At 43.0% G+C, this 11,337-nt stretch overlaps 1 protein-coding gene across 7 annotated transcripts; it reads right to left on the bottom strand.

Moving 5' to 3' along the window:
- Positions 1-650: 650 nt before the first annotated feature.
- On the bottom strand, positions 651-10,617 carry Npy1r (neuropeptide Y receptor Y1). Of its 7 annotated transcripts, none has more exons than XM_076914218.1 (5): positions 10,145-10,616; positions 9,918-10,009; positions 7,924-8,059; positions 2,564-3,381; positions 651-2,451 (listed from the first exon to the last, which is right to left on the bottom strand). In XM_076914218.1, the coding sequence occupies exons 4-5, from the start codon at positions 3,257-3,259 to the stop codon at positions 1,999-2,001; spliced, it is 1,149 nt and encodes a 382-aa protein (XP_076770333.1). In that variant the 5' UTR covers positions 3,260-3,381; positions 7,924-8,059; positions 9,918-10,009; positions 10,145-10,616; the 3' UTR covers positions 651-1,998. The 7 variants fall into 7 exon arrangements, with proteins under 7 accessions (XP_076770333.1, XP_076770331.1, XP_076770336.1 ...); XM_076914216.1 differs by having other exon boundaries at positions 7,924-7,997; XM_076914221.1 differs by lacking the exon at positions 7,924-8,059 and having other exon boundaries at positions 10,145-10,617.
- Positions 10,618-11,337: the final 720 nt, after the last annotated feature.

The raw sequence follows: 11,337 nt of genomic DNA, 5'->3' as shown, positions 1-11,337 counted from the left end.
TTTTGCCTTCATCCACTCACTTGTTTTGGAAATTATATGTCCATATGGATATGGATATAGGTGTTCATATACATGTGTTGTGTATGTGTTCATGAGTATGTAGATGTGTTTTTGTACTGGGCAAATGCATATGCATGTCTTGTGTCTATATCGACAAAAGGCTGATGTTGAGTCTTTCCCAGTTGCCTTTCACTTCAGTGAACCCAGAGCAGGCTGGATTAGTTGCTCTAGCTAACCAGCTTGCCTCAAGAATCTTTGGTCTCCTTCTCCCTGAGATACTAGGATTACACCCACCCAGCATTTACATATATGAAACTAGGGATCCAACCCCAGGCAAAATGTTTGTACAGCAAAACAGTAAGTTCTTTACCTTCCGGGCCAACTCCACAGCCTTGAAATACATTTAAAATAACTTTTTAATTACTTGTCACTGTGAGAAATGCACTGTGGGCCCACCATTATTATATAGTCTCTGCCTTAAGAAGCTCTCAAATCTAGAAAAGTAAAATGAACCAGCCCCCAGTGGGGGCTGCATAGACAACCTCTCTCCAGCAAGTTGATAATGGGTAGGGCGGAGACAGCATATCATGGAAGGCAAGTTTTGAGACAGGAAGAAATGAAGCTCAAGAGAAACACAGTAGAAACTCCTCTGAAAAAGCCCAAAGAGTTTTAATACAGAAAGTGTTTGCCCTTCTAAAATCATACACAGGCAACATTTTGTATAATACATTGAAACTGTCTTGTTCTTCAGAGTATCTTTTCTGAGTCTAAATCATGATTGTAAGATACATGAAAGGAAATATAATAATATGACAGGACTACTTAGTACTCTATGATATAATAGTACATGATTATAAAACTCCACACTTTATATAGTTTATACAGTTAGGATGGGTAGGGTGCATGAAACTTTTAGGTATGGTTACCTGTTAGCTGAGGGTTACATACATTAACATTGTCTGTGTGTCTTCTGCTGTGAAGGATAAATGGTGAGAGCTAAACACTAGTTACTATGCAGGCACTGCTGTATGGAAAACACATCTTATGTTTCTATGCAGTATGAGTTAGAAATGCTCTCAGAGTCTCATGCTTTTGCCAGAAAGCTTGATGGTGCTCACCTCTCTTCTGAACGATGCAAAACCTCTCGATGATCAAGTCCCGTGGATGCCATTTCCCTTTCTGCAGCAAGTCTGGTTGACATATTAAACAAATTGCCCTGAAATGCTTTGGTTGTCAGAGAGATTTTGAAATCAGGGACCTGCTTTGCCACTTCATTCTTGTGGATGGCCCAACTCCCGGTGATATTCACAGCTGAAAACATGTTCTTTTCGTACCTTTATCTTAAGCAAGACTCAATTAGGAGTAACAACAACAACAAAAAAAAGATGCTGCCAAATGGCTTCAGACTTTCTTTCAGCTCCAGCACGTTCTAAAAGGTGACTTCTGTATACTGTCACCCTTGTAACAGACTACGATGATGCCTTAGCATGGAACGAAGGTAGTCCAGGGTTTTGGAAATCTCATCTGATCTTGAAAATCCAGTACCTTGAGAATACCGGGTGGGTACTGCTTTTGCTCATAACACTATTTCAGAGAAGTTCACTCCAATAAATACGATATAAAAATCCTTATCATACACATAATTTCACACACATACACAAAGATAGACAGAGACAGATAGAAGACAGGGAACACAAGACAGACAGACAGACAGACAGACACAAACACACACACACACACACACACACACACACACACACACACACAAAGACACACAGTCTAGTCAAAACTGTTGCCAGAAGATAAGATTACAAAGTAATCTAGATTGTCAAGTTATCATGGCAACCATCACAAAAGCAGTAAAACTCAACACAGGATGTCCTGGACTTTCCAAACCTGCTTCATTCCATTCCCTGGGAGCACAGGTAAAGAAAGCATGCGGCAGGCTGTGCTTGTTTTTCCACAGATGTGGCCTGGGACCATATGTTCTGAGCAGCTTCAGATTTTTTCATTGTCATTCATACTGATTTTTTTAAATGCGACTGGGCTTGCCTGCTTCAGAGAAGTCTTGGATACGTCCGTATGCATGGTAGACATGGCTATGGTCTCGTAGTCGTCATCTCGAGACCGGAAGTCACAAAAGTTGAAGAAGAACTGCAAGTCTCTCTGGAAATTTTTGTTCAGGAATCCATAAAAGATGGGGTTGACGCAGGTGGAGATCATGGCTGTGAGGTGGCAGAGCAGGAACAGCAGATTGTGGTTGCAGGTGGCAATGATCTGGTGGTTCCAGTCGAACACAGTGTTGAAGATGGTAAGGGGCAGCCAGCAGACCGCGAAGGCGACCACGATAGAGAGCAGCATGATGTTGATGCGTTTGGTCTCACTGGACCTGTACTTACTGTCCCTGATCTTGTCCATCATGTTGTTTCTCCTTTTCAAGCGAATGTATATCTATGAAGGAAGGAAAGGGTGAGTTCAAGTACAACATGTACCTCCTGGGGGAAGTCTGTACAAAGGAGGTAAGAAGGGAAACGGTTGGGGGAGAGGCCAACGGGTTGCTTACCTTGAAGTAGCATATAAATATGAAGCAGAGTGGGCCAAAATATTGCAGCACCAGAAGGAGAGTCGTGTAAGACAGCCTGTGAGAGTCTGACGGGAATTTGTCAAAACACACATACTTGTCCTTGAACGCCTCGAGTGATACATTTTGGAAGGGCTCGTCGGTCAGAATTTGGTAGATCACAAAGGGCAGAGAAGAAGCCACTGCAAGGACCCAAATGATAGTAATGCCTATGTAAGCATGTCTGTTGTTTGGTCTCCACCCTCTTGGGTTGATGATTAGCTGATGCCGTTCCACAGCGATGAGAACCAGTGAGAAAATGGATACTGTGATGGAGACGCATTGGACAAAGGGATTCAGTTTGCACATGGTCTCCCCAAAGACCCAGTGGTCCATCAGTGTGTATACAAAAGTGAACGGGAGACACATGACGGCAACTAGCAAGTCTGAGAAGGAGAGGTTCACGATCAGAATGTTGGTGACATTTCTCATCTCTTTCTGTTTCAGGATGATTATGATCAATGCCAGGTTTCCAGATACCCCAAGAATAATCACAGCCCCATAAGCAAGAGCCAAGGTGAATATCACAGCCAAGGGCAGGTGGCAGTCATTACTTTCAAAAGCCAGAAGTGGAGAATTCTCTGAGGCATTATAGTGAACTGAGTGATTTTCAACCCGGGAGAACAGAGTTGAATTCATCTTTTTTATTTTTTGTTACCAATTAGACAAATGGACTATTAAGGTTCTTCAAAAATGATCAAATCTTCAGCTTACTCTTACTCCATATATTCTCAGTTCTTCATTCCCTTGAATTGAATACTCTGTCAAGAAAAGAGGCCAGTCGCATTACTGAGTTTACTGAGGGTCATCAAAAGAAATTCTGTCTTACACAATTATAAAAGTCAGGCACAGAAGGAAATAAACAGATTTTAATCTTTTATAAAATTATAACCTTTTTTAAAAAAATCCCACAGTCAGTACAAACCATTTCAAACATTTAAAGTCCAGCTATAATGTTTTGGAGACACGGTCTCTCTCATGTAGCTGGCCTTGAACTCACTTTTTATCTGAAGATGATCTCGGTCATTTGATCTTTCTGTCTCTGCCTCATGAACGTTGGGATTACAGGCACATCTGATTTTATGACAGTGCTGAGGATTGAACCCAGGGATTCAAGCATGCTAGGCTACCAACTAAGCTACATCCCCCAGCTCGCCAGAAATGTCTTTAACTGGACTTGCTCACATGTTGACTTTCAGTGGTTTACACATCAGTAAAGTGTTTGTAAATCTCATGCCTCCCAAGTGCTAGACAAATGGTGCCAACAGCAGACTCTCAGACATGGCAAGAATGCACATGTACAGAGAACAGCGTGATGCACAGACGGGAACATGTAACAAAGCAAAGCAACATGGAAGGACGTGTAAGAGAAGTGTTAGTGCGGGCAGCATGCTGTGGTAACAGCTAACCATACACGGGGCTGCTTTGAAAGACAGATGCCATTTGACAAAAATCTTCATAAGGAGGTGACCTATACAATGGAGCATCAAGAAACTTGGCCTTTTGAGATATGGCTTCTGAAAAACTATGTGATGTTTAATGCAGACCATGCTTCAGACTGTAGAGCTGACTTTTTGTGATTTAATAGGTGGCCTATAGGGTATATGGGCAAGTTTAGCGGCATCTCTGATGAAATTAGAAACGGGACCAAAGGCTGTACATTATTTTTTTAAAAAAATGATGTCACCATGAGGCACGAAATCTGAATGGAAGAAACTACTTGTCAAGAACTACTTGTCAAAGAACCAAGTGCCCCATACACAGACGTGCTGGCCACATCAAGGTTCTGCATTGTGTGCGAGAGTCTAACTTTAACACACTATGATTTTGACTATCGGGTCAGAAGCCTTCAAAGAATTTCTAATGTTTTATCCAAGGAAATGTCATCTTTCCTCACTCAGCTATGTGAGTGTTCAATGCAAGGGGGAGATTTCAGTTGTAACCTTAAATTTTCACCCCATTGTGTAGTGTAAACAAACTTCTCATACTGACAATATAAGTTACAGACATAAGATCAGAAGCTCCTTTAGAGAAAGAAGAGAGAAACTTCTGATCTTCACTTCCCCCTTGCTAAAGAAGTCCACAGGACAGGATCTCTCATGCTAACTAACTAGCTATTGTGCCCATGTTAATGGGCTGCATTCTCTCTGTCTGTCTTTCTTAGAACAATGAAGAGAATGATGTGGATTTACTTCTATTGAAAGGAAAAGGAGAAACTTAATGTGCAGAAATGCTCTTGCTGCTTTTATGCGACACCTCTAATAGACCTTTTATTTGGCCATTTTGCTTTCTAGAATATTAGGTCTTTTCTGTTGTGAAATCACAATGTGGCTTGATAAAACTAAGAGTTGCTATCATATAATCAGACGATATAGCATTACAACATAGTGGTGAAATAACTTTGTGCTGGCTGGCTAGTTGTACGTCAACCTGACGTACAGTCATCTTAATGGAAGGAACTCCAATTGAGAAAATGTCTCCATAGGATTGGGCGGTGAGGAAGCCTGGAGAGCATTTTCTTAATTAGTGATCTGAGGGCCCAGCCCATTGTGGGTGGGGCTACTCCTAGGGTTCTGAGTTCTATTAGAAAACAAGCTGAGAAAGCCATGGACAGCAAGCTGGTAAGCAGCACTGTTCATGGCCTCTGCATCTGCTCCTGCCTGTTTGAGCTTCTGCCCTTACTTCCTCTGATGACGAACAGTGGTATGGACTTGTAAGCCAAATAAACCCTTTCTTCACCAGCATTCTTTGATCATAGTGTCTCATGAAAGCAATTGAAACCCTAGCTAGGACAGACTTCAAGTGTGGACGTTAGTAGAATTCAGGTCTCTTGTCCATTCTCTCACCTGAAATGACGTCTGGGATAATCACACATTGTTTTACTCTCAAGAATCTCAAATCCAGGGCGAGCATAGCGTGGGAAAGCAAACCTAGGAGGAGTAGGTAGGGAGCAGCTTCATAGTTTGGGAAAGCTCTGACTTTCTTAGGTAAGCCAGGCAAACTTAGTGTCACACTTCCTCTTCAGGTTAATAGTTACAAAGCTTTTCATTAGTCAGTGTAACACTAGAAGAATAGCAATGTGTATTCTTATTTCCTGTGGCTTCTCTTGGTGCCCTATCCCTGAGCTTCACTGAGTGTGAGCATGTGTGGATTCTTGTGAGACACAGGAAGTGTGTTCAGTTGCCATGCTTCATCCTGGAACTTTTATATTCCAGACTATATATTCAACTCTTAAACAGCTCCAATGTAATTATTCTGTTATTCTGTTCTAAATAAACAAAAACTTATCTATCGTAGCCTATAATACTTCCAAATCCTCACCCACCATCTCAGTTTGGGGTGTTATATCCCAACAGCAATTCACATCTTTCCCCTCATCCAAATCACTTTTAATCCCCAACCTTATCAGCCTATATTGATTTCAATACAATGACTTAAGTTAGGCACTGTGAAAACTTCATGATACCTTGAAAATATTAGATTGAGAATTAAAATATCATGACCACTATAATAGGTACATAATAGGAATCATGTTTGGTATAAGTCTGTGCTAACATTAATGGCACAATCTATGATTAAATGCAAAACAAATGCCAATTAGAATAGTTATTTTTTCAGGTCGGGCACCTAGGGAAAAACACTGCATTTTGCCTATTAAAAATGGACTGTTTTCTGAAGGAACACATATTTACTTGACACTTGTTTCTTGTCAGGTGTGGTTTCAGTGGAAAGAGCAATGACCTTTTCGCTGAGTTTCTAGTCTTATTGGCAGAGAAAGAAAAGAAAAAATAAATAAGTAAAAGGCCCGGTGTGATAGCCAAGAAGAGGGACTGGGGTTATTGGGAACTGCAGTTTAATCCTGGGTGGTGAGCAAAGGCAGCCGAGCATCCTAGATGACAGCAACACCTACGAGTGCAGAGTTAGGGAGGGAGCTAGGTAGGCTCCCAGGGCTAGCATCCCTGGAGGAAAAAAGAAAGCAAATAGAACATTTCTAAGGCTGCTATACCAAGAAGACAAGGGAGGAAAAATGGAGGTAGACTAGAAGGAGCTTACTGGGAAGACCAGAGAAGAAGCTGACAATGCAGGGTTCTAATAGGACGGTCTTCACCTTTTACCCCTGCACGCTAGGAGCCTTTGGTAAAAACACGCAAAGTCATGTTTTTATCTTAAAGTTTGTCAAGGCATTTACTGCCAAGCCTAATGACTTGAGTTTGCTCCCCATCACTCACATGGTAGAGAGAAGGAACTGCCTCCTGCAAGTGGCCCTCTGAGGACAGGCCTGTCATAGCATACAGACCCATCCCCCACCACTAAATAAATAAGTAAAAGACTCTGTTAGTCTACCTGTTGCTTGCACCAAATTTAAAAAGAGAAGGAGACATAAGGAGACCCAGTAGGAAGCTTTGCAATAATTCAGGGAGAGGGGCATGATACATAGGGCAACGTGTTCGCTGTGGAGAGGAAGAAAAAGAAATTTTATATAGGGCCTATTTTGACAACTATAGGAATTCACAAAACCAAGTCATTTCAATTTATGGCTTATAAAGATCTCTCACAAATGAGTTTAAGTAAACATAGTCTATTCTGATATCTGTCAAATCACATTTGATAGACAAGTCCGATGAGAAATGTTCCCCACTAAGTAGACATTTACTTGTTTAGTTTCAGACCCCAGGACACGGGGCTGAGGAGCATATTTTACTTACCAAAGCAGATCTGAGCTCCAGGTTTTCCCAGCATCCTTTAGTCCCTACCTTGCATACCCAGCTCCCAAACCTCAACTTTCTAGGACAGTTCACTAAATAATTCCCTATATAATACTGTCTCTGCCAGCCCCCACCCCCATTCTCTTTCTTTGTGTTCACTCTTTTCTTTCTTTTAGCCCTCTTCTCTCTCTCCCTTCTGATGACTTCCCTGGGGCTAGTGAACTGGAAACAGCTTCTCAATAAACCTGTCTTTTGTTTTTGTTTTTGTTTTTCGAGACAGGGTTTCTCTGTGTAGCCCTGGCTGTCCTGGAACTCACTCTGTAGACCAGGCTGGCCTCGAACTCAGAAATCCACCTGCCTCTGCCTCCCAAGTGCTGGGATTAAAGGCGTGCGCCACCACTGCCCGGCAATAAACCTGTCTTTAACCTTTAAACCTGTCTAATCTGGCTTGGATGGCTTATTTTCACCAGTGGAGAAATAACTTATCATTTATCTATACAGACAATGCAAAGTTCCCTTATTTTGTTAAGTATGGGAGCAATACTCATTCCAGTTAGGGGAAATAGTTGTGTGTTAGACACAAGGTATTTTGTTTACCTTAGTGTAACTCCGAGAAATGACCAAGGTCAGGAAAGTAGCAGTATTTCTCTGCAGAAAGAGTTTGCATCTCACTGTAAAAGAAAACAAGCTGGCATTTCCTCTTCCATATGTCTTACATATGTATGTCTTACAACTGTAAGCATTGCAAGAATTAAAGACCAAATTTCAGTACAGCTGCCATGGACATTCAAAGACATTACATACATTAACAGTTGGCAAATTAGTTCCCTCTCCCACTCTTCCAAGACAGTTCCTGTTCTTCCTTCTTGTAGGAATGCTGGCCCTTCATGATGGATGTTTACAGTGCTGTTTCTATCATAAAATACAGCACTTGGGGGTATAACCTGCTCGCTCTCTCTCTCTCTCTCTCTCTCTCTCTCTCTCTCTCTCTCTCTGTGTGTGTGTGTGTGTGTGTGTGTATGTGTGTGTTTCTTCAAATTCCCTCATTTGTTTGGGGAAAAAAGATCAGCAGTGATATACACAGACAAAGTTACTGCTAGCTTATCTAAATGACTTACATAATTCCCTGTGCCTTCCGGGGAATGGGGGAAGGGCTTGTTCAACAGATAACTGTCTATTGACAATTATATGGAAACCCTAGGAGATGGTATCAAGGAGGAACACCCTGTCTCTTGGATGGATAAGGAACTGGGCTTTCTATAGAAGCAGTCCTCTCTTGTGTGCAAATCACAGAGCACTCCAATGAAAAGAACAGTGGAAATAGGAGACACACCTCATCTCCACTTCCTTTCCACCTCCCCTCCCCTCCCCTCCCCTCCCCTCCCCTCCCACTCCCCTCTCCTGGGTTTTCATGCTTAAGTCCTAGAGTCTAGGAGTTACCAGAGGGAAATTGGGTAGATGCAATCAAAACTCATGTTTCACCACCCTTGTATAACTATGTGAATCTCTTTGATTACCCCCATTCCTAATCCCCAACACACACACACACACACACACACACACACACACACAGACACACACAGACACACACAGACACACATGCACACACACACACACACACACACACACACACACACACACACACACACACACGGAGATAGGAAGGAAGAGGGAAGGGGGAAGACTTAACTAATCTATCAGGGCGCCTCTACCAGAATAAGCGAACAGAGCAGAAATGGAGCCCAAATGAACAAGCAAGGCGCGAATAGGAGCCAGTCTGTCTCTCTTATAAACCCAGTAAGGATCCTTCCAACAATAGCATCTCTGCAATCTACCTGGAGAGCAGCAGAATATCCTACTAACCACTAAAACCGCCCCCCTCCCCCCTCCCCCGCTTCTAGTTCATTCCTAACCTGCTAACCCAGCACAATTGCCCTTTTAAAAAGAGCTGAGGAGTTGAGTGGTTAAAACTACGAAACAAGAAGACAAGGTTCAAGTCTTGCAAGGTGTACTATACAGCCCGGAAGGGAGTGGGGCAGGGGCTCTCCCATTCTGGACTCCGTTTCCCGGGGAACCCCACATTTTCTCAAGTGATGGGAAGCAGGACAAATGCATCGGGATCTGGGAGAAAGGGGGGCGCCCCACCCCTGCCCAATGCATCTCATCAGGTTACCCAGGAAAACTCCTGGACCTCCATCTGGGCAGAGGCTCCAGCCTGCTCCAGAAAAATGAGGAAGACTACCTTGGTGCAGGAAAGACCAACAGGGGCATCGCCCCTGCCTTCTAAGCGAGAAGGAGGAAAGGAAAACTTATTTCCTTCTGTAACCCCCCAAGCACAGGACGCCGGGATGCACAAACTCTGGGAGAGGTACGCTCTCTCTTTGAGGTCTCACATCCATAGTGTCCCAGACCTGTCCCACAATCTAGAATATCCTACCACCTGCTCCAACTGGGAGTCAAAGCGAAAAGCTGATTCCACACCCGCTCCGTTCCCACGACCGGCTCAGACACCCGCATCTTTCCTCTCATACCTCATCCCATCAATAAGAGATTTCTCAAAAGTCCCTTAAAAACACTAACTTGCAACTTACCTTTTGAAGAATCCTTCTGTTCGCCTGTGTTGAAGCGGGGCGAGTGTCACTGAAGGGAGGAAAGATCTGTTGGTATTTCTCCTGCTCAAACCCTAAAGATTGAGGGAGATAGGAAGAGACGCCCCCTTAAAGCCGAACTCCACCTCATCCAGGATCATGTGACGGCACCCCACGAGGATCACCCAAGGTTTCCCCCACAGCCTCCTCCCAAAACCTCGGATACACACCTCAGAGGTGCGTTGCCTAGTAATTCTGGAAAGAAAAGCAGTTAAACGTAAGCCACGCTGTCAGACGCACCGATCTCTCACCCCGCTAGCCCTTGACTCAAGGAAGGCGCATTTCTAAGCCTGTTTTAAAAGTCAATGCCACCGCTCTTTCCTTTGTCTGCAGGTCAGTGCCATCTTGTGGCGAAGTCCTTTTCCTCCGAGAGTCCGAGCTTTAAGCCCGAGTTAAGAACGGGAGAGCTTATTTACGGGAAGGGGGACGGATGCACTTCACCGCAAAGCCTCCACTAATGGGTTTGCCGCTGCTTTTGTGACGCTCAAATATTCCGCACGCCAGTACCGAGAAGTTATTTTGCCCAGTCTAAGAGAACAAAAAGAAGTCCTTTAAAAAGCCAACGTAGCGGATCTCCTTTGAGAGCCTTTGAGCCCTTTTCCTCTTCACTAAGAAAATGCATTTGAGTCAGATTTGTTCTCAGTGATGAGTTCCTTTATCAGGGGAGCAGGAAACCGGGCTCGGGGCGCGATGAACCCAGCATTTCCCTGTTGGTCAGAAAGAGTCAATGCAATTTCCCCGGTGATTTATCTCCAGTATGGAACATTGTGGGTGTGTTCAAAAGACATGGTCCTTGCAAACCTTGTCCTTGATATTTGATAGTTCGGGCTAATTATTTGACACACTGATTTCATAATTCACATGGTTTTATTTCACTTTGAAAAGTCAAGTCTTTTTAATTCACACACAGGAACACACACACACTCAAACACACATGCACACACACACAATTTACTTATCTAGGAACCTCAACTTGTTTTAATCAAACTGTTATCAAGTAAGAAATCTACAGAGGTTGCCTAGGATGTGCCCATTTCATTACAAAATAACAAAAATTATCTGCCTTTAAAGTGATAGCCAGTGAAGTCCCATGACATGAAATCACATGAAACTTACACTATTAAGAAAAAAAAAAAAGATTTTCTCTTCTAAGGGTTAGCTTGAATCAGAATTATTTACCAATACAAATTTGGTTGGATTCACACATAGAGATGTAGACAATCTCTGAGACTATTTTGTGGGAAAGTTAAACTATTTGTATGTGGGCACATTGTTCTATGATTGGACGAGGATTATGATCAGATTTAGAATGCACAGTGTTTGTAGGACAGCAGATACGCGTGTACGTTAAACCCTTCTAATG

This window comes from Arvicanthis niloticus, chromosome 16 (assembly GCF_011762505.2).
Source record: "Arvicanthis niloticus isolate mArvNil1 chromosome 16, mArvNil1.pat.X, whole genome shotgun sequence".
Taxonomy (NCBI): Eukaryota; Metazoa; Chordata; class Mammalia; order Rodentia; family Muridae; genus Arvicanthis; species Arvicanthis niloticus.
Note: the sequence above shows the minus strand (reverse complement) of the source record. Positions and strands in the feature narration are given on the sequence as shown.